Source organism: Protopterus annectens, chromosome 8.part0 (assembly GCF_019279795.1).
Source record: "Protopterus annectens isolate FY-2018-M chromosome 8.part0, PAN1.0, whole genome shotgun sequence".
Taxonomy (NCBI): Eukaryota; Metazoa; Chordata; order Ceratodontiformes; family Protopteridae; genus Protopterus; species Protopterus annectens.
In genome coordinates, this window is record NC_056741.1 from 339,406,358 (window position 1) to 339,433,563 (window position 27,206).

At 36.6% G+C, this 27,206-nt stretch overlaps 1 protein-coding gene across 1 annotated transcript in view; it reads right to left on the bottom strand.

Moving 5' to 3' along the window:
• Positions 1 to 457: 457 nt before the first annotated feature.
• The window catches only part of LOC122808229 (vomeronasal type-2 receptor 26-like), a 77,339-nt gene continuing 50,590 nt past the window's right edge, over positions 458 to 27,206 (bottom strand). Inside the window, exons 3-4 of the mRNA XM_044079192.1 lie at positions 17,148 to 17,271; positions 458 to 1,380 (exon numbers count right to left, since the gene is read on the bottom strand). Coding sequence (XP_043935127.1) covers positions 458 to 1,380; positions 17,148 to 17,271 — 1,047 coding nt within the window. The remainder of the gene's footprint in view (positions 1,381 to 17,147; positions 17,272 to 27,206) is intronic.

A 27,206-nucleotide genomic window follows, 5' to 3' on the forward strand; every position in this document is an offset into this window, starting at 1 on the left:
TTAGATCAGTCTAAATGTATTGCTTTATTACAGTTGCATTAAACAATAACAGGTAAAGCAAATCTGAATATGCAATCAAACATTTTAATACATTTTTGAAAACTTCAGCCTCTCCTGATATCTATCCATTGGAAGACTGCTCACCATTCTTTTGTCTTTTCTTTCTCAAAATGGGGTGAAAACAATGTGGTACGCTCTAGTGGCCATTAAAATGTCAGTATGAACTTTTGCGTTATGGTCTGCAGTCTGTTTATTGTACTGATTCGCAGCAAGTGCAGGCTAATGTTAACATAGGAAGTGTGTAGACTTCCTGTTAATTTCCTCTCAATGAAGTGCTAATAGCACTGCCAATCAAACAGCTGACAGATTTCAAGCCTTCTACTCAATCCCAGAAACTGGCATCATACAAAAGGCCTCTCGCTATATTACCAAACAAGTGCCCACGTGTTAGGAAAGCCTACTGTAATTTTCTAGTATACATAGCATTTCTGCCTAACAGAAAGTCACGGGTATTCATATGAGACTGAATTAAAATAATATAACACTTTGGTAGAAATATACAAATGGTTAGTCCTGCACTAGATGACAAAATTGCAAATATTTCAACAACAACCATATACTTTCCATGTGTGCTAAGGTAAGCGGGAATGAATGAAAGCCAAACACTAATAAAAATAAGCATACTAAATGTGATGAATTTTGCCTCATTAAAGGTGTCTGGCAATTTTCTGGACAAGAAGGCTACAGCAAAGCTAATGCATGACAGAGCACCCATATATCCCAGAACACACCAAAATGCTACAGGAGAGCCTTCATTGCACCCAACGACCACAGTCCCAGAAAGACTTGCCATATTGTCCTCTGGGAAAGGTGGAAAAGTTCCCAACCATATTGTGCACACTAATACCTGAATAAAAGTACATCCACATACTATAGCATTTGGTAGTTTGGAGCCAATATATTTTTTTAAGCTGCTGTTTGGCTTAGTTGAATTGAAGGCAATTACCACTAGGACTGTTTTTGCCAAGACACATGATACACACAGAACAAATATAATCCCAAATGCAGCTTGACGTAACATGCATGTCGGTGTTCTGGGATTTCCAATAAACATCAGACAGGAAAGGGAGGAAAGCATAAGACCCGAAAGCAGGATATAACTTATATTCCGATTGTTGGCTTTAACTACTGGAGTGTTACAGTACTTGATAAATATTATAAAGATAATAAAAACAGTCAAAAAGCAAAACAGAGCAAGAGTTGTTAAAGTCAATCCCAATGGCTCAGCATAGGAAAGGAAATCTTTCTTCTTAGGGAGGCATTTATCTCTACCTTCATTTGGCCACTGATCAATTGGACATCTCAGACATTCAGCAGAATCTATAACAGAAAGTGGAATGACAGCTATAATTAAAGCAAGTGATGTATGTAGCATGCACATGTCCAAATAATAATAGTAAGAACAGAACAGGACAGTCCTGAAAACTAAAAGTAAGACATACTGCATGTTTATTACTTAAGATAGCACATTATACTTTACAAAAGCTTCTCCAGTACCTTGCTATTCAGCCTTCCTATTTCCTAAAGTATTCCAAATAATTATGGAATAATAGAAATTGTTACTGTTTACTTCTAGGTGACTCAGTCAACTGTTCTTGATCTGCATGACATTCTAAAAAAGTTATAGTATGAAAACAGGATCACCGGGCAGTCAGGTGATTACTACTTTCTTCTATTTAATAATCCCAGACTTCTTTGGAGACAAGTAAAAACACAGTATGCAGAGTCTGTAAATGAACAAAAGGTGTCATATAACAGTTTGATTAACCAGTATCATTCATCATTTGAGCAGACTGTTATACAAGATGTAGCATTATTAAAATAATAATAATAATAACAATAATAATAATAATAATAATAATAATGTGGCATAAAATATTCATGTCCATATTCATATTACCATAAATCAATAAATACTGTAATTCATCTGTTTCAATGGTTTTGACTTTAGCAAGTATTTTATACTTATTTATTCATTTAATCCAGATATTTATGTGTGTTCATTCTTATCTCCTATTCTAATTCTCTTTGCTTGAACAAAATGTCAGTTACCCTTTCTGTCATCACTACCCGCACTCTCAGTCACATGAAATGTACACTTTTTAAAATGACTGCATTCAAGTAAAGGTCTAAAAAATGCTTTAGTATCACATCTATTTTTCTTAGCTGTAGATTTTCAGAAAACATTTTGTTACAATGTCCTTTTAGTTTTCCCTGTGTAATATGCAGTGCTGAAGACATACGTAGCAATGCATACAACCCCATTGGAGTTACATCTGTAACATCCTGTAGGTCTAAAGCTTTTCTCAATGGAGGGTATAAAATCATTTGGTCTCTTACTATATTACTTATGAATAATATTTATGCAAGCCACAAGAAAGTGGTCCATTGTTTCCAGTATTGCTGTCAAACCAGTGACGATTTTTTCTTCATGCTCTTATTCTTTAATCAACAAAAACTGGAAACTTCTAATTCCTGGTGGAAAGTCCAGGTTCCCATCAATTATTCTCCATTTCTTTTTTAATTAGCCTTTTAATTTTACCAGGATCAATAGAATAACTGTCATGGCAAGCCAGCTTATAAATCTTCCCAGTTACAGGTTCTTTTTAATTTATTTCAACAGCTTTTCTTTTGTTTTAAAACAAATACACTGTTTGTACATCTTCTGTGCTGCATGTTTTAAAATCCCACCCACAAGCTGCTTCTTGTAATATTTTTGTATAAATGTATTACTTTCTTTGACAACTAATAAACAATCCAAAAGCACTGAGTAGAGGAAGAGTCAAGCTGAGATAAGATGACCAAATTTATTGTAAATAACAATTTGTGTAGTATAAATTTGTTATTTACAATAAATTTGGTCATCTTATCTCAGCTGCCCGGTGCTTGACTCTTCCTCTTCTCAGTGCTTTTGGATTATTTATTAGTTGACGTTTTTGCACTGATCTTCCATTTCTTTTGGTTACTTTGTTTGACAAACTACATTTCAAAAATGTTGTCCAAAGTAGTGAGTTTTGACAATATTATGGTTTGCAGTTTAATAAAACACATTTTAATATAATGGGGATCACCAGTATGACTGTGTAAATGTGAATAAAAAAGAAAGGTTTCCTATGTATCTTACATTGCAAAACATTCTCTGCAACATATATCTCTATATCTGAAAGCACATTTTTCAGATTTAGACCAATATTCTGAAAAAAATCTTAGGAAAGTTATGCTAATGTTAAATGTCCTAAATACTTCATAGGTAAGTAGATAAATAGGCTATCTGCCCTTGCAGATCATTTAAGCCTAGCCAATCTCCCTTTTTGAAATAACGTATCCCATTTGACTATAGCTTGGCCTTGCCCATCCTATAGTTGATAGTTATTGCTGTTACTGTATTCAGCTCTTGTTCTTTGCAGTAGCTGCTGATGAAGAATTTGATAGCAGGTGTCAAAAATTGTAATCATCTTTACCTCAGCTGTGAAGGTTAGTACCTATAGCCATCTTTAAAAACAAAGTCATGCACCAACATAGTTTGAATTACCTTATATTAGCAAATATCAGCTTGGTCTTTATTTGTGCTACTCATAGTCACTCAAGAAGATCATTTTGCATTGTGTCCAAGCATGCTTATTTTTATTTTGGCCATATATGCAACTGTTGTGGACAAGAATTTGAGTTATTATGCCTGCTTTTGCTCTGTTTTCACAGAAACATGCAAAGTTGGCTGTTCTATATACTAACAGTCTTGCTGTGAGAGCCATGCTTAATGCATTCCTGATAATTGCAGGCTTAATGTGTTATCTTTGGCCAGCTACTGGTTCTTGGTTTATGGGTTCATGGGATGATACTAGGCTATTGGCCCAGGGGCCCTTATAAGCCTATAAAGATTTTTGCCCATGTTCCTTCAAAGTCAGCACCTATTTCCCCCATCCAGCAGGGACACAGGTGGGATCCCAGGAGTATATTTTCTGTTTCCCATGCAGTCATCCAGGTTCCTCTTAAAGAAGGCTAGAGAGGTACTCTGCTTGACATGGGTTTGTGCAAGTGAGGTTTGTCTTATGGATATGCAGCAACTTCATCAAGGCTGGGTCAGAAATGGCCTTGTATGGCAGACACAGGTCACCTATTATCAGTCTGTATGAAACTGAGTAGAGGGACAGGGCTTTTAGCCTATCTATATAGGATAGGTGTTTGAGACCCTGGATTTTCCTGGTCAGGAACCTCTGTGGTCTCTGCAACTGCTGCATGTGCTTGGCAAGGTACATGCCAAAGAAGGCATTGTACTCGATAATAGGTCTGATAATGGAGGAGTACAGGGATTTTATGACTTCCTTGTTCCTGGATGACATGCCCTTATTTATGAGGTGGGTCATGTAGAAAGCTTCCATACAATGGAGGCAACACAGTGGTCAACTGTTGTTATCAACCTGGGTACCCAAGTCCCTTACGACTGATTGCATGCTTAGTACATTGTTATTACTCTTATAATTAGTATGTATGACATTTACCCCAAAGGGGATAATGATGCATTTCTTGGCATTCAGTTTGAGGCAATGCTTCTGGCACCAGTCATTAATTTGGGTAAGGGCCTCTTGGAGGATGTTCACATCACTAGGGGAATTTAAGACAGCACCCAGCTTGCAGTCATCTGCAAACTTAGTCAGCTACAGACTACTGGTTTTGGCTTGCACCTCAGAAAAGTATATCCCAAACAGTAGATCTCCCAAGACTGATCCTTGGGGTACACTGCTCATTAGAGATCTACTACTAGAGGTGTCTTTCCCTGCTTTGTCTGAGTGGGTCTTATCAGTGAGCCATTTAGTTACCCATCTGGTCACATATGGGTTGATGCCTAGCTAGGAAGGTTTATGTATTATGGCCGAGTGGGGAATAGTGTCAAAGGCTTTAGCTAGGTCAAGATAGGCAGTGTGCACCATCTTCCCCTCATCCATGGATTTGGTGACTGCCTTTATTTTCTTTTCTTTTCTTTTTCCTTGCTTTCAACTCTTCTGTCAAATATAAGTTTGACCTACTTCTACTACTCCCTGCCTAAACCAGTAAAAGTTTCTCCTCTGCTTTTATAGGCCCTTAGGACATAAAGGCTGTTTGCATTCCTAAACTCTTGAACATAATACGTTAGCCTCATGCTTTAACCTCCTTCTTTCACTCTTGCAGGTATTAGCCTTGAGTTTATATCACCTGATATGTTGCTGCCCTGCCTTATACAGTTTAACACCTTCTAGATACTGTGTCCACTTCAATTTACCCCATTTCTGACCATTTCCCGCCATATACCTCTATTATCATGAAATAACTTTCCATTATGTTTTTCTGACATTGCCCAATATCACCACTTTAATCATGCACATTATTATGTTTGTCATTATGGTGTCTCTAAATCTGTTCTCTCTTTGGCTTTCTGCAAATGCCGTCTATGATCTATCAATCCATTATCATCATCATCTTCTACAAAATGACCATCATGCACTTTTATACTACCCATTCAGATATATGCTACCTCATTAATGGTCACCCCCCAGTGATGCATTACCATTCCTCCAATGAAACTTGAGTTTGTGGTCTTTTATTTTTCCTTGCTTTAAACACATATGAAAGGAATACTCCTTCCTTGACATTCTATTTTCCTAGCAATGAGTCCCATAAACCTTGTTTATGACACTGAGCAGATCTTGGCTTGATATTTGTTATGCCTACCTCTCTATTGCAAATTTCTTCCTCTTCTACCTCTTACCTTCTTTCTCTTTTTTTAAAATTCTGTCTAAACTGAAGAGGAATTAATTATATTTGATATTTTCCTAGGTTTTCAAAATCCACATATAATCTCATTATCTAAATCTTGTTTTTTCCTTCTGGCTTTCCATTTGTGTTCCACCAAAGTTCTGCTTCTGAAGTTGTAACATATCAGGAAAGGAATTTAAGGTTGTGCTGCACTGCTTATAGATGTTCACAGCAATCCAAACTGCTGGCTCCATGTTTGTCCAGTGATTAAACAGCGCAGAGGATTAAGGCTCTGCACTATTAACAAGCATCTTGTTGCAATCCAGAGTTTGATTTCTTCAGTCTCCATTTGTCTACTGTGTGACCCTGAACAAGTCACTTAATCCAGAAGCATTCGTTGATGATTAGGAAATTGGGCTATGCTCCGCAAAGGTCTCCTGAACTGCATGCCTAGCAACTACTGAACCTATAGGTGCACCCCAAACTGATATCTCTCATAACTTTTGGAGACATATCACAATGTATGTTGTTTTATTCAACATGATATTCAACATTTTACATATGTACTAGGTTATACAAATGTCCATGGGATTTTTTCAAAATATGAACTAGGTCATGTGCATTACAGTTGTTTAGCCAGTTTGTGATCAGATCTTTATAGTTAACTGTAGGCAGGACTTTTGCATTATGAATAATATACAACCAGTGCCCTCTAGGCTATTTCCAGTAATTCATGGTTGCTATAATAATAATCCCGAACCTCTGCCTCACTGACAAGAAGGAAATATAGTATTTCTCCAGGGAAAACTAGCATTTGATATGTTATCTGTCCTGAAGTATCCTATATGGCAATTTTCAGTACTGTGCTATAATATATTCACTTTTGCACATTAGACTGCTCCAAAAGGAATCTTTAATAAATATGATTTTTCACCGAAAAACACTCTGAATATGCCAGATGAGATTTCCAGTGTCTCTAACAGAACATTTGTGGTAGAAAGAGAATAACAGAGAAGTACTTCAAAAACAGATTTGTGTATGGATGAGCGCTCTATGATTTTTGACCCTTTTAGTTATCTCTTGAAAATATATTATTACTGCACACATGCCTATGCTAACTACAGTCTCTGTTATACTGTTCACAGCAGCTATTGTCTTGTTTAACAAATTGTTATTAAATGTGTCATTGAAATATCTGCATGTATCTGTTTGCTAATTAAAAAGATTTATAGAACTTTAAGATACAATTGTTCACTTCATTTTTGAATAACTGCCATTTTCAGATCCATGTCCTGGTCCCATTAGTTGTTTCACCAGCCTGACCAGTATGTTATCTGTGGCTACATTTTCTTCTGTTTAATTAGAGTTCTACCAGTTAGTCAGATGATTAGTGCATCAGTCAGTTAAAGTGATGCTGTACCAAATATTACTATAACAAGCCTGTTGTCTGGATGCAGTATATCCTAGGTCAGAGGCTGAAGGTCATAGCATCATAGGAGTTATAAGGTCATAGGATCACAGGAGTTATAAGGCAATTGTAGCCACAAGGCCAACTCCACCTTGCCAGGACTCTCTCTTAGGCCCAATCTCTCTTTACAACTAGGACCATCAAGCAGTCATCCCAAGAATGGATTTATGAACTGCTATCTAGTTGTCCATCTCCTTTTTAAACACAGACAGTGAGTTACATTAATTAACTAGGAGAGGGAGTTTATTCCAAAGAAAGAATAGGTGATGTGTGAGAACTCTGTCTTCCTTGTTTTATTTATTTGTTGGAGTAGATTTAGACAACTTTGGCCCTAGTGTTAGCTGGAGTGTTTGTTTTACTGAGTATAAGCATGCTTGAACTACTGGATGTAATCTGGCCTGAAGTATTCTATATAGCAATTTCTAGTAGACTGCTACAAAAGGAATCTTTATAATTTGTATTTATAATTAGAATTTATCACTGAAAAGCACTCTGAGTATGCCAGGTGGCATTGCTTGTGTCTCTACTACAACATAGGTGGTAGGAAGGAAATTACAGAGAAGTACTTCATAAAAAGATTTGTGTATGCATGCATGGAGACAACACTACATTAGATAGACATCTCCAATGATTTTTTTTTAAGTACATGAGTAATGTTTTTTAAGTATAATCATATAAACTACTTTAAAATATTTAAACAATACTGATGTATTTGAGGATTCTACTACTGAGTCATCAGACATCAAGGGACCACATGCTGAACACAAATGGCCAAAGTCCAAAATCAAAAAAAAAAAAAAAACTCAAAATGCAAGCACGTAGATGGTGCTTAACCCCACACCCCGTGAGCTTATAGATACTAACTCCACTACTGCACAACCATAAAGCAGGGAGAAATATCACAAAATAAAGAAATAACAGCCAGCGCCTGCAGAAAAATTACACTGGTGGAGTCATCATTTTTTTCACCTCTGCATCTTGTAACATGGTGATGCCTTTTCATATGGCTCTATCTTACAGTATGGAGTTCTCATGTCCTTCTTCTTAAAATGAGTCAGTTCTGATGATATATGGAAGATGCACAGTCCTGGGTCCTTTATGCAAAATCATAAGGGTGTTAATATTACAAGAGCCTTTCTTTTGTTCAGTCTTGTGTTTTTCTCACATGTCCAAATTTATCAACACACTCAATGATTTATAAAGCTCTATGACAGGTCTGCATGTGTTTTAGTTGGAGACTCAATAGCCACTCATCACCATGCTGGTCTAAAAAGTATCCCCTGACTGTAATACATAAATCATCTGAAGTTCATCCATTTGCCCTTCAGGTAAATAATTCTCCATAGCAAATCTGTCCTGACCCAGCAGGTGTCCGACTTGTTATACAATAGCTAAGAGCTTGCACTCTGTCAATGTATAATTCTGTGCCTCAGCAAATCTTCCAGTAAGTCTGGAAATGTCATGTGATGTATCCTTCTGTCTAAATATTGGGGAAAAACTGCATTATAAGCCCAGAGTCACATGTATAGAAGGTGCCTTAAAATCTGTCCTTAGAAAGCACCTAGTAACTATGCAGTAGCATGCCCTTTTTTCCAGTGCTGTATCTTGCTATTCCCTAGCATTGTTATCTCTGAGTTCTAGCTCCTTATCCCTCCTCCATGATATCAAGTACTTCTCTGAATCACTATACTATTCACCTCATACATCAATCAACACTTACTCTTAACTGTCATTCTGCCCACAGCTGCCTTTTTTCACCTTTCTCCTATCTCAGCAATGTGACTCAGCATTTTTGTACTTAACATATTCTTTTACCTCCCCCTAGGTACTTTATTCCCCCCCTTTTCATACCTCATTTTCATGTCCCTATCTTTACTCTCCTCCACACTCCTTCCATCCCTTGTATTTTAACTCTTGTATTTAATATTTCTTCTTCCTCTCTATGTACTTGGACTAGACATTCATGTTGCTTTTAGCTCTTATCTATTTTCTATTAATCTCTTTCATTTCTTATACACTATTCGTAATTCCTCATTTTTGTTTCCATGCTCTACCTCTTTTAGTTCATAGCTGTACTTTTGCTAAATGTTATACTCTATTAATTTCCACTAAAGCATAACTGTTTTATTCCCATTTATTTTCAAATTAATTTTACTTGTAATATAACTTTGTTATTGTTATTTTATCATTTGTTTTGGAGCTTTTTTCCTCAGGTCTCCACTGAAAATGGGCCCCTAGCCCAGTGGACTAACATGGTTAACAAAACACAAATAAATAATAAATATAAATCAGCACATATTTTCAAAAATCTATTTTTTTTTCTTTAGTACTAAAACTCATGGCTGTAAACTTGGCAATTGTATTTAACATTGTGCCAGCTTATTTAGATGGGAGTAATGAATGTTTATGAGTATTGGGGAGGCATAAGTGATACTTATCAAGCGGTAGGACAATGCTGTAGTTTCTTTGAATGTTGGGAAATATAGTTTGACACTTAGTTGAGGAAACCTAATTATAATATGTCCTTTTCTCACCCTTCATATGAGTATGTAAAATTTTAGGAGATTGTCAATGACTGTGCTTGATGTGGGAGATAACTTTGAGGTTCGAGTTTTGAAAGGTGAAAGTGTAATGTTTTCTTTGCAGTGTAAGTAGGTGTGATTTTGGAGTGAAGATTTTTATTGTTTATCTTCTAATGATCCCTGTTTTGTTCTAAGAGGTTTACTTAGCTGTACTACCTACAGATCAACCAACATGAGCTGATCCTGCTGTCATTTCGATATTTTATGACAAACTTCTTTTGTGGAGACACTTTCAAATAAAAGGATGAGGTTTCTCCTCTTGAAATGCCAACTTCAACTGCTCCATGAGCAAGCCTGAGGTTTTTTGGGTCCATTTTGTACTTTTTTTTTTTTTTTTTTTTTTTTTTTTTTTTTTTTTTACAAAACAGTCTTAATCATGCTATAAAAAAGTTAAGCCATTAGTTACCTTGCGTAGGAGATTCACTTTGCCTCCATCTTGGCTGGATCTGGCTACCAAAATAACATTCACTTTAATACAAATATCTTTACTGCTAATCCTCAGACAGAATTTATCCTTTGCATATTAGTACATAAACTAGACACATTTTTTATTTTAAACAAATAACTTTATGGGCATTTCTCCAACAAAACGTATGCTCTTTTATAGTAGATAAACTAGGCACTGTTTTGTATCTCTCACCCATTATGTATTATTGCTTCTGCTACCCAACATTAACAATTTACCAACTTATAGGACTCATACTGATAACAAAGAATAAGTAATCCTAGTTATTTTCTATATCCCTTATTTGGATGTAGTGAATAAAGAATAAGGAAAAGTTACTTTCCCACATCTTCACTAACTTGGATGATACTTCAGTACTCAAAACACAATGCTGCCTTCTTTTTAAATAAATAATTTATTCTGGCATATGCCGAATCCCTATATTTGATAGTATACTCTTTAGTAAACATATTTGAACCTTATCTATCAGTATTTAGGCATTAATGGATTTCTATATTTATTTTTTTAGCATGCTAAGGTATTGTATCTATCCATGTATACTGTTATTTTCTCTGATATACACATGGTATTGCCTGTATTGATGTGTATATGTATCATTATATCTATAACTATATCTACATCTATATATCTGTATCTATAGCTATATCTGTATATAAGGTTACAGCTAAAAATATCAAAAACACATTTGACTGAAACATTTTTGGGGTGAAAATCACTGAAAATACAAATTATTAAAAGCACATTTGACTCAAATGAATGAATGCTCATTTCTGTAGTGTTTATAAGTAAAAGCGTGAAGGAAAAAGACTGTTTGAAAGTATGTGTTAGTATTCGTGGGTTAGGGTTAAGGTAAGGGTTAGGTAAAAGGGTAGATATACTTATTTATACTTATTTATATACTGTGTGTTTGTATTCTGGGACTTTTTATCTTGTGTAATTGTACTGTTAGGGAAAGGATTTTTAGTAAAGTAGTTTGTAGGGTTAAGAGCAGGGTTAGATTTAGGGTTAGGGTTAGCACCCCTACACCACCTTCCTTACCCTTTTTCTAACAGTACTACTACAATGATGACATTTGATCTTGATTTTGTAGTTGAAGTATTTGATATAAGATATTTTTAGTTGGATATAATGATTAGATATTTTGTGATTCAATATTATGAATTTGGATACTTCATGACATAATGGTATATATATATGTCTATATATCATATATATGTATATATATATATATATATATATATATATATATATATAATCATATTTCCATAACTTCCATGGTTTCTGTGGAGGTTGTAGTACAGTGGGGATTGGGTAATTCAATTTCAGGATTGGTATATATGATTAGCAGGGGTGTGAGGGGTGCAGGGGGCTTGCCCAATACAAAAACACACATTTTGGTGGGTTTTTTTTGTTGTTTTCAAAGTTCCAGGACTTCAATCATATGGACAATATGCAGTTCAAAGTTCCATAACATCAATGTAATAATATATGTGCATGTGTGTATGTGTGTGTGTGTGTGTGTGTGTGTGTGTGTGTGTGTGTGTGTGTGTGTGTGTGTGTGTGTGTGTGTGTGTGTGTGTGTGTGTGTGTGTGTGTGCATACATGCTCATGTGTGTGTGTGCGTACATGCTCATGCAAAAGGTCCCTCCAAAAAAAGAATGGCAACTTAGTGAGCATGCTCCATTTCACAACCTTTGACCATGCAAAATAAAACTACTGCCATTTGTATGGCTCAAGCCCTCCTGCACATCCACTGCTGATTATATATACTAACTGTGAGATTGCACAATCTCTGGGAATGGGCATATTCTCCAAACCTAGGGATTGTCTCACATCTATTGATCAAAGATAAACAGATGTCAATATTTGGGAGTTTTGACTAATGAAAGAGCTCACACACACATATATATATATATATATATATATATATATATAATGTGCATATATATATATATATATATATATATATATATATATATATATATGTATATATATGATAGATAAATACAGATATAAAATGTAGATATAAGGGGGACTACATTTGGTCAAATCTACTTTTAGTTGATATCTGATTAATCAACACAATTTGCTCAAATAAGCAGATGGCTGACAGGTATGCAAGACTGCACAATTCTCTAGTTAGGGAATATGCCCTTTCCCCAATATTGTGTTATCTTAGAGGAAGTATATATAATTAGTAGGGGTGTGTGATGAGATGAGGATGATAAAATCAATGTTGCTCTTCTTTTTGTTTTTGGTATTTTAATTTTATCTGTACCAAAGTTATTGCTTGGATCATACATACACATGTTCGTGTTTGCACTGTCAATGCTTTGTGTTCAATGTTACATCTTTCCATATGACATTGTACAGTCAGAGGGTATGAATGGAGAGATAATAGGGGTCCAAATGGACGGTTGATTTGGAGTCTGAATGGAGACATGATAAAATCAGCTAGCAAAGAAGAGTAGCATTGTTTGAATTTAATTTATCCTCAAGTCAACAGTGTTGACTCCTCAAAATATGGAAACATTCCTACAATAGAGTTAACTCAGTCTCAGTGGGAGGATGTCCCCCCCCCATTGTAGAAGGAAGTAGTAGTCCACAAAAATCCCAAAAAATGACAGGCCAAAAAAGAGCCATAAAGATGATAGAGTGGACTATTGAGGATAAAAAAAGAAATTATGTATTGTTACTATTGTACAAGATGCCCTTAATTTCCAGAAGAAGGAAGCCAAATTAATTAATATAAAAAAGCAGCTCCAAAGATATCCAAAGAGAAATGCAGGCAAAGGCATCCAAATATGGAAAATTTAACAATGCAAAAAATAAGATCACAAAGAGGGATCACAGAACAGAAGATTAATAAAGCAGAAGTAAAAAACATAGAAAAATAGAATTCCTGTGAAGTGAAAAATTTAGTGTAGAAAGTCTAACGCTGGTTATGCCATAGCATGATAGAACAATGAGCTCCCCAAGTGAGGAGAACAATGAGGAGCGGGAGACATCTGAAGAAGAAATATGGACATGGGAAAGAAAAATAGATTTAATATGGTGCAATATTTATGGAAAGGTGAAAGCAAAATAAATACATACAAAAGAAGCAGCACCAAAGGTATTTGAAGAGAAATACAGGCAAATGCATTCAGATATGGAGCATTTTATAGTACAAAAAAAAAAAAAACAAAGGGGGATGTAGAAAAGAGGATTAGTAGTGGAGAAGTTAAAGAAATAGAAACTGAAGTTATGGATTACCTGCAAAGTGAAGGATTTAGTGTAGAAAATCTAACTTGTTATAACATTACAGCATGACAGAATAATGAATCCCTAAATTTAGGAGAAACCAGTGGAGCAGGAAGCATCTGGTCAGTTGCCATATGAGGATACTTTGGAGCGTTCAGTAGTCAACCAGTACAAAAGTTCAATTGCAGTTGCTCAGCATGGGAAGGAACAAGAAACTGTGGCAACTGTGATGCAGTCAATGTTGTGAAATGATAGACCAGTGAGTTCTCATATGAAACAGCAATGGATATGGCACAGGAAGATTTCCTGGAACTTTCTGTAGAATGCCCGCAGGAAATGTAGAACAAAGAAATGTGCCCTTAGTTTTGAAGAAAATGATCTAAGGAAAGAATTGTTTGATTTAATAGAGATGGATAGCCACATTAAGAGCAATGAGAAAAATAAAATACAGAAAGTAAATAAGATCCAAAATGTTAGAAGTCTGATAAAATAAATGAACACAGTAATCAATACTCTTCATAAAAATTCAGGCGATATCACAGAAGTGAACAGGATATATTACTGTGCAGCTAAATTAATATGAGATAAAAGTCTTACCACAAAAGGACAGGTCAGTAAAGGAAATGAAGGTGAGACATCAAATGCCATCATGGAAGTATTGAACAGAGAAAACTATAAACAATTAAGACAAGAAGTGCTGCTGTCAGAAGTGTACAGAAGAGGGAACAGATCAACAAATATATTTATCAAAATAGAAGTAATAAAAGCAACGTGCAGTATCAGAACAGGCCAGGATCTATTGTACACTATTGCAAATAATAAACTAAAGACATCAGTACAGCCTGACAAACCTAGAAGATATGCAGATAAATATAAAGGAAAAATACAAAATAAGCAAATTATTGATGCCCCAAAATGTTTTATACAGAATTAGGAAACAAGGCAAAAGGAATAGAAACACCACCAGAATAAGAAGAAATAGACACATTTTGGAGAAATATGTTTGAAGATTCTGTGGAACATAACAAAGATGCTGAATGGATAAAAGAAGTAAAAAGAAAGAATAAGAAGTTCAAATGTACAGGATATGAAATGGGATGAAGTAACAGACAGAGAGATTGAAACAAAGTTATGAATAGCCTCTAAATGGAAAACCCCAGGTCCAGATGCAGTAACTAACTTCTGTCTCAAAGTATTAGCATCTTTACATGAAGGTTAGCCATGAATAAGAACTATGTATATGCACACCCTGAACAGACGCCAAGCTAATTAACAACCTGCAAAATATATTAAAAACTATAGACCTATAACTTGCCTTCCAGCAATGTATAAACTAAACACTGAAATTGATGCTGACTTGAGTTATAGTCATTTAGAAGAAAACTCAATCATGGCAATAGAACAAAATGGTAATAAAAGAAAGTCATATGGAACACAGGATCATTTGTTGTTAAATAAAGTCATAATGGAGAACTGTAAAAAGGGGAAGAATCTAAGTATGGCATGGATAGATAAAAGAGTGGTTACAAATATATAAGATCCACCCTACACCGACTGATTACATAACAGTGACTTTGAAACAGTGGCAAACCACTTTCAAGCTAAGCCATGATAAAGGACAAATTATTATCCCAGGGATAAAAGTTCATAGAAGGATATTCCAGAGTGACTGTCACTGCTGCTCTTTGGTCTTGCTCTTAAATCACTAAGCTGTCTACTTAAATTAGGTCATGGCTACAGTCTGGCTCCCAGAAAACAATAAAGTGTAAAGACTTCTCATTTTCACTTGGTGGATGATTTAAAACTCCATAGTTCATCTTATGAGGAACTGAAAGCACAGCTGTAAGTAGTTAAAACTTGTTCAGATGATATAAGAATATCATTTGCTCTTGATAAATGTGCAAAAGCAACCTTTAAATCAGGAAAGCTGCAGCACCAAGAAAATATCAGTCTGGGACAGGAATGTGATATTAAAGAACTTGAGCAAGAGGGAGTGTATAAATATTTGGGAAATGATGAAGGATCAGCAATAAAACATGAACAAATGCAAATAAAACTTGGGAATATTTTAGAAACCTAAAAGTAATACTGAAAACAGTTCTGACATCTAGGAACAAAGTCCATGCTATAAACCATTTTGCTCTTTCTGTTCTAAGTTATGATTTGGGGGTAATTATCCCCAAAATGAATTGAATCAGTTGGACAGGAAAGCAAGAAGACTGCTTCATGTTTATCAAATGATTTATAAAAATCAAAACCTGAAAGAAGAAGAAGAAGAAATGTATATCAAGATTATATATCCCCTGTTCTGAAGGAAGCATGGACCTCCTTGAAACTGATTACATATATAGATCTGCAATTATGGGATTGCATACATATTTGCCAACCTCACAAGATCCAAACATAGAGAAAGTTTTAAAACCTGAGAAGAATAAGTCTGAGATGACTTCCCTGCACAGTTTAACCAAAACATAATGGTGTCAAGTGGGAATGGAAATCAGACCAGAAGTAGATAAAAATCAGGCAGCAACTGAATGTGCCAAAAAACAAAATAAAGAACATAAGTTGAAAGATCAGATGAGAAAGCTAGAATTGGGAATATGCATAAATATACTTTCAAGTACAGAAAACTTCTGGAACAACCTCATGTTGGTCAGGATTTAATGAATGAATGTTTAAGGAGAGGTGAACATAAACCAAAAGTTGAAAAGTTAATATTGGTGGCCCAGGACAGTGGACTAGGTAAACATTGTTTTACAAAATCCATTGAACATGTTGGAGAAACAGAAAAATGCAGTTTTTGTAAAACAGAAATGGAAACAGTCACTCATCTTGTTGCTGGGTGTGATATACTAGTGAAGACCTGTATACTGAAAGGCATAATAACGCGGCAAGACTGTTGCATTGGTGGTTGTGCAAACAGCATAATAATGAAGTAGGTGAGAAGCATTGGAAACATAAGCCACAAACATTATAGAAAATGATGAATTGTATATCACATAGGATCACCCATTATCAACAGTTCAAAACAATAGATACAAGAAAACTAGATATACTAGTCCAAGAAAAGAAGACAAAAGTAACATTGATCATTGAAATTGCTACACCAAGAGATTACAGTGTCTTATGTACAGAGAGACAAATTGATAAAATATCAGGATTTTCAGGCAGAAACAAGGGTAATGTAGAGGATGAATACCCAAGCAGTTCCAATAGTAGTAGGAGCAACGGATGTCATACAAAAGAATTTACAGTTGTGTTTAGATATGTTACTGATGCATGTAACTCTGTACGAATTGCAGCAGGAGGGAATTCTTGGCACATTGCAGGTGCTGCGAAGAGCACTTTTGGCTAACACCAAAGACTGAAACAATACTAATTTCATGAACTTTAATCATACTTTGACTTAGGAGTGGGGTCCATTCTGGTCATTGTATTAGAAACCCAAAAGTCTTGGAGAAATTAAAAAGAGAGTATAAAATTAATTATAACTTAGGATATGTAAGTAGCTAGAAGACAAATATAAATATTTATAAAATATTAAATATGTGAAGGTAAAAGCTATGGTAAAGTAACACAGATTATTTTGTCCACTTACCACTTTGGTTTGCAATTTCACCCAGAGAGCAGGGAACACAGTCAAAGCAGCACACTGGTTGGCCAGGCTGGACAATCTTTCTGAAGCCCCGCTGGCAAATAGTGCTACATACCGATTGAGGTACCTAGAGTAAAAAGTAAACAAGCATATAAGAAAGGAGTTTGACTGTAAGTAAACTGTGAGCATAAAAAAGTCTGGATAAAGAAACATTTGAAGTGATTTCTTTAGTATCAACTCCCATTTGTAACTCATATGCATTATTTACACATGGTTGAATTTAACTGGCTTGTTTAATTGCCAACTGTCATCCTATCTTATTATAAGGAGCCTAGGATGTTGTTTGTTGATCATTTTGTCTCTGATGGTGATAATCATTGTGATGATGATTAGCAATTCACAGCAGCAGAGCCCATTTGCTTTTGTAGACAGCAGTGAAACTTTAGTGTTATATTTCTTCCCTCATGTTTAGTTTGCTAACTCCATGTACTGTGTGACCATTGACTCCTATTTTTCTACAGAGCATTCATGCCTCACTTCTTCGTACATCAGAACATCGTAGGATGGAGAGGTGAGATTCAGGGAATGCACTTATCATGCAATTGGATAAGAAGATTTTCCCAATCTGCTATCAAACTTACCAAGTTGATAGACATGTGATGCAGTGTCTGCTACACTATAAACTCCTACAACGAGTACTGAACTCTGCACACCCCAAATACTTAGCAGCAAGAGTGCAATCACTCTTTACTGGTCTCACAGTTCTGAGTCCCTCTTTATTTCTAGACTTGTCTAAAGCCTTCAACTCAGTTTGTCACAGCACACTTCTGCTTCAGATGTCCTCACTAGGTCTATCTCAGTCCTTCTATGGTTCAAAAGCTATATGTTCATTAGGTATCACTCAAAAAAATGGCACTCCACCCTCTCTCCATATCCCTCAGTTGATACTGGTGTACCACAAGGCTTTATCCTTGGTCTCCTCCTCTTTAACATTCTCACTAACACCCTCCATACATCCACACAACACATCCCACAATACAATACATAGATGACTTCACACTCGTATGCACATCTGATGACCTTACACATCTCCAAAAAATTACTCTGGAAGTATTAACAGCCACTGAGACGTGGCTTTTTAATTCATAACTCATGCTCACCCCCCCCAAAAAAAATGTCTTTTTACACAAAATCACTCTGTCATGAATAAATAAAATATAAAATCTTCTCTCTTAATAATATGACCATTGAAGTCACTACTCAAAGAAAATTATTAGTGAAGATAATTTAAAATTTTACCTGCATATACAAGACTGCATAAAAAAAATCACCAGCACCTTGGGATGCTTTGCAGAGCAAGAAACTTTCTCACCAATGCAATTAAAGCTACACTTGCCACTGTTTACCTCCTGCTCCCACTACTTTATGGCATTCCCATCCTAACCAACCACCAGGCATCACAAAAATCAAAACTTGAAAATGCTATAATGTTGTTGCTGTTTGTCTTTCGGCTTTTCCTGGTAAGGGGTCGCCACAGTGGAACTCCAGTCTGCTAATGATTGGCAGTAGATTTTTACGAAAAGCCGAGGTGCCAGCTCGATGCCCAACCTTCAACAAAGGCACGCCCATTTACGCATGCATGTCTTTCGAATGCTACCCAACCATGGGGAGGACATGCAGACTCCACACAGAAGGCACTCCCAAGCCCAGTCGAGAATCGAACGGGAAAACCTCTTGCTGTGAGGTAACAACGCTACCGCTGTAACATGAAAATGCTATAATAAAGTGGCTAAATTTGTAGCAATTACACTTTTCAGAACTTACCACTGTATAGCACTAGAAAGCCTGAGTAGGTTAGAACTGCCCCATCAACTAAAATATATGCAGCTTCTCACCACCTATAGAATTATCCAGCATCCATCTGCTTCTATGGCACTAAATACCTTTCTGCACAACTATGTTCCCAGTGAGTCATTACGACCCAATGGCCAAAAACTCCTCTCTGTCCACAAACGTATCAAATCTGCAGGGCATGATCTGTACTCATACTATGTTACTAAGGCCTGTAACTCCTTACCTGTATCCATCAGGTCAATACCCTCCCTACAGTCCTTTAAAACCATTCTGAAATACTTCATAGCTAAAATCTGTCTCTCTTCTTGCTTAAGCCCAGGAAAAACTATATTCCTAAATATGAACAGGTACCTATTCATACTTATACCACCTACTTTCCCTTCTTCACTCACTTCCTTACTTCACTCAGTTTATTTTCTTGACCCTCTTTCTGAATATTCTATAACCCTATTTTTTCTCTCACTTCATAGGTTCATAGGAGATTACTAGGCTAACGAGTCATGAGCCTATTCAAGCCTAACCATTATTACTTGAATTTTACCCAATTTTCCATTCCTGAGGGCTATAAGATGGCTTACATTATGGCCTATTGCTTTGAGTATTTTACAGACTCCTCCTGTCTATAAGGGACATGGGGGGCACCCCATGCTCCTTATGGGCAGGGGCAATCTGTAAAATTTATTTTATTCATTTAACATTTGTTTACCAGGAAAGTCTGACTTGGAACAAAGCCAATTTTCAGTAGAAGCCTGTTTAAAGACTGGATAAAGAACAGCATTCCCTCAACTGATTACAGTAGACATGTCTCTGATCAAGGATATAATTGATAAATAATTATGGGCAATCATGAACTTGCAAAAATTGTAGGTGAAAGACCAGTACACATGTACAAAAGGTCCTTTCACAATTTACTGAGCTCTAGATGCATGTCTTTATACCATGGGAAGAAACTGGAGCACCTGAAGGAAACCCACACAAACACAGGGAGGACATGCAGACTCCGCACAGAAGGCACCCAGCCAAGAATCGAACTGGATAACCTTTTGCTGTAAGGTAGCAATGATACTGCTGCACCACTGCACCATTCAAATATTAAAAGGTATAAAAACCTTCTCTCCAACACAATTATTCATATTGCGGTTCCTGTTTGTATTATACTAACTTATCTTTAATTTCTATATAAACTGGCTAAAATGTTTCTAAATATTAAATTGTTGTCATATAAGTTGTATCTGTACTTAACCAACACTTTCTCTATTTTGCTAATCTACATTTTAAAAGGTTCTTGATACACTGCCAGACTGTTTTTTGTTTTTTTTTTTGTTAAGATCGGCACTTTCTTTAATTTCATCCGTTATTGTAAAATGTGATATTTAATTTACTAAGGAAAGCTATTCTACATATACCAGTAAAAAGGAGAGAGAACTTGGATGCAATACTAATTCAATCGGGTGCTTTTGTTCTTTTTAATACAATAGAACTTCTTCATAACTTAAAATCCAAGTAAATCTTTCAGTTTAAAAATGGTGCTCAAAAATCACTTGACAATATTTAGGCAATCAATACATTCTTTCAGTTTTTTGACTCCTCAAAACCAGTGCTCAAATTTAAAAACACAGTGTCAAAACAAAAAAAAAAATGTCAAATCTATAGCAGAAATAAATTATAATTTTTGTGCAGACATAAATCATTTGATAATACTTCTCAGCTGTTAATTTGATCTGCCAGTACGACTCATGGCACTCTAGCCAAACTTTATAATTCCTCCCAAAAAATCACATATACTGTTAGCTTCTAAAACACTAAAACTGAATTTCTTAAAGCATGTGAAGCGAATTTCCTCAATAAATTGGACACTAAACCGAGGGTACATAATTTAACCAAAGACAAGAGGAAAGAACTAATGGAATTGTCTAATAATGAAGAAGTACAGATCAAGCAAGCAGATAAAGGTAGTACTGTGGTAGTGATGAACAGCAGTGATTATGTGCAAGCCATTCACAATTTAGTCAGCAATGAAAAATGCTACAAAGAGACTACAAAGGCAAGAATTGCCAAAGTTTTATAACAATAGCTAGTGCACTTTTTCACTTATTTAGTCATGATGAAGTTGATGAAGAAACTTATTCCTTTTTACAAGTGGAACTTCTGAAAATGGCTAGACTTTTCAGAATTCCAAAAGTGCACAAAAACATAGAAAACCCTCCATTCAGACCAGTGGTCATGGCAGAACAATATGAGACAGAGCCGATATCTTTCTTTCTAGACTATTTTCTAAATCCCACTGTGTGGTCTACAGAATATTATCTAAGAGGTTCCCGGCAGTTACTGGAATTACTCAGAGATGATCAATTACCAGACAAGGGGGTGCATTTTTGTAACATTGCATATTGTATCACTATACACTACCATTGAACAAGATGTAGGGATAGAATTTGTAAGAAACTGCTTAATCAAACACAATGCCTTCCAAAATGTTTGATCAACACAATCTGCACCCTGATCCTATTGGTGCTAGATAATTTTTTCACATTCACTGGCAGACTGTACAAACAGAAGATGGGTGTAGTCATGGGGGCCTGGGTAGCCCCAGTCTTCTCAAATTTCATCATGGCCTGGTGAGAGCAAGAACATTTGAAAACCCACCATTGTTTTTCTAAAGTCATCTTTTACAGGAGATATATAGATGACTTGATCTTTATATAGAATAGCAATGCAGAATAATTTCATGTTTTTCATTCTTTTCTCAACAACAGCACTACTTTCTTAAAGTTTACTATGGGTGGATTTGGAACTACAATCAATTACTTGGACATCAACTTATTTTTAGATGTGGTAGTACACTCTATTGACAGTAAAATATTTAGAAAATAAACTTTTATCAACAGGTATTTGCACAGAAGGAGTCTGCATCCACAACATATGAAAAACAATGTTGTTAAGGGACAATTTATTAGACTGAGCAGACTCACAAGTAATGATGGTATTTTCTGACAAGAATCAGCATTCCTGACCGTATTCTTCCTGGAACAAGCACATAACTTTGATTGGTTGTCTAATATTGAACAAGAGGTTTCTTTTCTCAGAATCAACAAAGCCAAGCCAATCTTACCTAAGATTCAGATGGAAGACACAGTGGTGGAATCGCACACACCTACAGAAAAAACATCTTTAGAGACTGGATACAGAAGAGCATTCCATCAACCAATCACAGCAGACATGTCTCTGATCAAGGATATTTTGCAAGTTAATTGATAAATAATTCTGGGCAATTATGAACTTGCAAAAATTGTAGGTGAAAGACCTATACACACATATAAAAGGTTCCTCAACATTAAATTGATCTTAGAAAGAAAAGAACAACATAGATATAGTGAACATTTGACTCCTGTTTCTTTCAAATGCAGCAAATGTAAACAATTTAACACTTCTCTTATCTACATTAAAGCCCTTGATTTTTCCTTGGGGTCCTATGGAAGATTTGACTGCAGTTCTCAAGGGGTGGTGTTTTGTGCACAATGTGAAGCCTGCCCATGTTGTTATGTGGGAAAACTATTAGAAAATTTACCTACAGGATCTATGAACATAATTTAGTGATCAAAAACAGAGATCCAAATAATGCACTGGCAAGACATTCTATAGTATCCCCATGCTTTAAGAAATTCAGTTTTAGTGTTTTAGAAGCTGTCCGTATATATGATTTTTCAGAGAACTGTATAGTTCAGCTAGAGTGCCATGAGTCATACTGGTAGATCAAATAAAAAGCTGACACGTATCCAGACTTAATGATAACATTACTATCAAATGCTTTTTGTCAGCACAGAAATTATAATTTATTTCTGCCATAGATTTGGCATTTTTTTGTCTTGACACTGTGTTTTTAAATTTGAGTACTGGTTTTAAGGAGTTAGAAAATTGAACGAATGACCTGATCGTCTGAATATTGTCACATAATTTTTGAGCACCACTTTTAAACTGAAAGATTTACTTGGATTTAAGTTCTGAAGAAGTTGTATTGTATTAAAAAGAATGAAAGTGTTTAACTGAATTATTGCATTGAAGTTCTCTCCGTATTAGTGGTATATGTAGAATAGCTTGCCTTACTTTTTTGTTGTTTGCATTCTATGACGTTTGGTGATTTTTTTTTGTGATATTTAATTTGTCACACATGTAAGCAAGCATTTGTGTGTGCTGTGTGTGTGTGTGTGTGTGTGTGTGTGTGTGTGTGTGTGTGTGTGTGTGTGTGTGTGTGTGTGTGTGTATGTATGTATATATATATATATATATATATATATATATATATATATATATATATAGATACATACACACACACACACACAGATATATATATATATATATATATATATATATATATATATACACACACACACATGTGTGTGTGTGTGTATAATGCATATATAAAATGTTAGAATATTGAGCCTGGATAACCAACAACACTGAAAGTTAGATAGTATGGGCCATCCTTGTACAGGACCACAATACAGTACAAATTGGGGTTTTGCCCCTTTCCCCAATGTAGTGTAAGCTTGGAATTGGTACATATAATTACTAGAGTGTGTGTGCATATGTGTGTGTGTGTGTGTGTGTGTGTGTGTGTGTGTGTGTGTGTGTGTGTGAGAACACGCATGCGTGGGGACGGGGTACAAGGGAGCTTGCCGCTCTGAAAAAAATGCAGATTTTGTGTTTCCGCTGTACCATTTGAGCTCAGTGTTGTAACTCTCTCCCTTTTGAGGATTCGCTCTTTTATCAGGGACCCAAACCTCCAAGGCTTCCTAAAATTATCTCTCCGTGATCCAGCACACACTCGAAAAAGACAGCACCTCACACAACACATAAGTCTGAAAATCATAGTAGCCACACTTTAAAGCTCATAAGGTAATACACTTCACAGCCAAATGTTCTATTTATTGAGGATTCCATACTGATGTCCTACTTACCAGGCTAAACAAGGAGAAGATCACAGTGCTGTCTGCCTGAAGCCAGGATCATCCAGATCACACATGCACTTAGGTCTTTAAACCACCAGTATCAGTATGATACAGACATGGTCCATGTGGGTGTAAATGACCTAAGATGTATCTCACTGGACTACATGAAGAGAGATGTGATGGGCTGTTTGAATATGTGTCCCAGGCAGGTATGAATCTAGCCTTGAGTAGCATCCTACCTTCATCAATGATGATGTCACAGTCTCAGCAAAACATAATTGACTTCAACAATTGGCTTAGTTTCTGGTGTCACAACAAGGGGATCCAATATCTGTCAGCCCAGAGAATCATGATCGACAAACCACGATGCTTTGCAGAGATGCTTTGCATTTGTCACCATTTGGCATCAGGATGCTGGCAAAAACTTTATCTATCCTTATAGTGCCTTTTTAGGCTGTGCCAAGTTGTTAAACACTTCAACATAGCAAAAATCACTCACAACTACCTGAAAGTACTGCTACTCAATGCTAAGAATTTAAATAAAAAAATGCACTTCTTGGAAGCACTCCTCAACCTGAAGAATGCAGACAAATGTGCAGTCACAGAAAAATGGTTCAGAACCACAGAAAGCACCCCGGCTATCAAAGTCTACAGTGCCTGTCATACATTTTGATCCCTCTCAGCTCAGGATAAAGCAAAGGGAGAAGGTGTCTCAGTGTTCATAAAGGACAAGTATACTGCTAGACTGGTCCAACAACATGACTCGCTTCAGCTGCTCCATGCCCAGCTAATTATAAGGGTGACTCCCTATCATATCCTTACAGATATGCTACAGATCCCCTAACCTGAGTCATTTAGAAAACCACACCTCCTATCTAAACCTACTGGAACTTCTTAGCATTCAACATAACCCCATAGTTATTGGTGACTTCAACTACCCCTCAATAAACTAGGAGACTTATACGACACATAATTCACCTGCTCAGATATTTTTGTACTTTGTCAGTGCAAATGCCCTGGAGCAACTAGTTAGCTCTCCAAAAAGAGTTCATAGGTTCATAGGTTCATAGGTTCATACTAGGCTATCTGCCCTAGGGCATTTATAAGCCTAGCCAGAATGTACCCATTTTAAATTTATTTTTAGTATACTGTGCCTCTATCTAACAGTGACACAGAAGTGATACCATCTCCCATCCACTCATCAAGATTCCTCTTGAAGAGAGTCAATGAGGGACTCTGCCTAACCTGGACTGGGATTTTATTCCAGAGTGAAGGTTATGAATCTGTCCCTCCAGCATGTCCTATTTATTTCAGTGCTGATGTTCAAGTCTCATTTTCTGAGGTGCAGCATGTCCATTAATTCGGGTTGGACATGGCTCTGAACAGGCGGTATGCCACTGAGTAGAGCTGGAGTTTCTTTAACCGGCAGCATATGGCATCTGTTTGAGCCCTTTGATCATCTTGGTGAGGTACTTTTGGGGTCTTTCCAGTTGCTGCAGGTGTCTGGTAAGGTACATCCCAAAAGGGCATTGTACTCAATTATGGGCCTGATGAGGGATGAGTAAAGAGGCACGATGACCTCCCTGATCTAGATGTGAATCCCTTCATGATTAGGTGGGCTATATAAAATGTTTTTCTAACCACTTTGGCCACATGGTTGTCAAATGAGAGATTGCTATCAACTTGGGTCCCCAGGTCCCTAATTACTTTTTCTGTACTTAATGGATTTCCACCTATGTGGTAATTTGTGGGCACTTTGTTTTTGCCAAAGGGGATGACTATACACTTTTTGGCATTTAGCTTGAGGCCATGGCTCTGGCACCAGTTGTCTGTTTTTATGAGGCCCTTTTGGAGGATGCTTGTATCGGCTGGAGAGTCGATTATGGCACCCAGTTTGTAGTCATCTGCGAACTTGGTCAGCCACAGTCCTTCCATGTTGGCCTGTACCTCCGAGAAATATACCAAACAAGAGAGGTCCCAGGACTGAGCCTTGTGGGACACCACTTGTAACTGGTTTGGAGTCTGACATGGCTCCAGCAATTCTAACCATGTGGGTTCTGTCCTTGAGCCAGTTTGCAATCCATCTAGTGACATAGGGGTTTATATTTAAGCTGGTGAGCTTATCTATAATGCGAGGTCCAGGTAGGCTGTGTGGACCACCTTCCCCTCGTTAATGGCCTTGGTGACTGTTTCAAAGAACTCAACCAGGTTTAAGAGGCAGGATCTGCCCTTAAGAAAGCCGAACTTGGTAGGATCCAGTGTTTGTAGGTCCCCAATATCTTTATTTATGAGGTCCATGATGATCCTTTCCATAGCTTTGCAGACCAAGCTAGTCAGGCTTATGAGGCACCACCTTTATGGAGAGGGACCACTGTTGCCTCTTTGGGCACATATCCTGTAGTAAGGCTGAGATTGAACAGTAGTTTTATGTTTGGGTTTAGCTCTTCTTTGAGTTCATGACACCATCTGGTCCCATTGATGCTGTGTTTTACCTGAGCATCTGAGATGTCAGGGGCAGCACTCTGCCTGGATAGATATTTGCCCTTTGGTGGTGAACCTGTCAGCTAGGATGTTGGCAATGTCTGTGGCATATCTGGAAATTACCACCCAGGTTCCTAACATAACTAAAGATTATCCTTAGTGTCCTGTGCAATTTTTCTCAAGCTGGCCTTGGACAATTTTGATCAGTGATGGCTTCCCTTTTGGGATTTTGCTTTATCATTTAGTAGCTTCCTCCTTCTATTGTATAGTTTGTTTATGGCTGGGGTCCACCAGACAGGGAGGATTGGGTCTTGGTTTTATTTGGTGAAGGTGTTCATAGAATAGTTTTCACTGTGGTTTGATGTGAATATCCAGTGAGATTAGTTTATGGTCTGATCTTACCAGTGAGGGATACACTTCTGGTCTGGAGCAGTTACATATATCTTAGAACTAGTACATGAACATGGGAGGATGCTGTTCTCTCCCATGCATTAATTCCTTTCTGGTAAGATCCAACCACAAAATGATCTCCTTTAGTATTAAAACTAACCTAGAACCCTCATCAAACTCCAAACCTTTTAAGAGGCCAATTACCTCAAATTAAGTGACAGTTTATTAAACTTCCAAACCCCTCTGATCCCAGATGACACTGAGGCCTATTCTGAGATGTACATGAAAACACTGTACAGCCACATTCAAAGCTGCATAGAGGTATCAGTACCTGTCTGAGTCAAACCTATGATTACTGGCAAAAAGAAACCACACTCATGGACCCCTA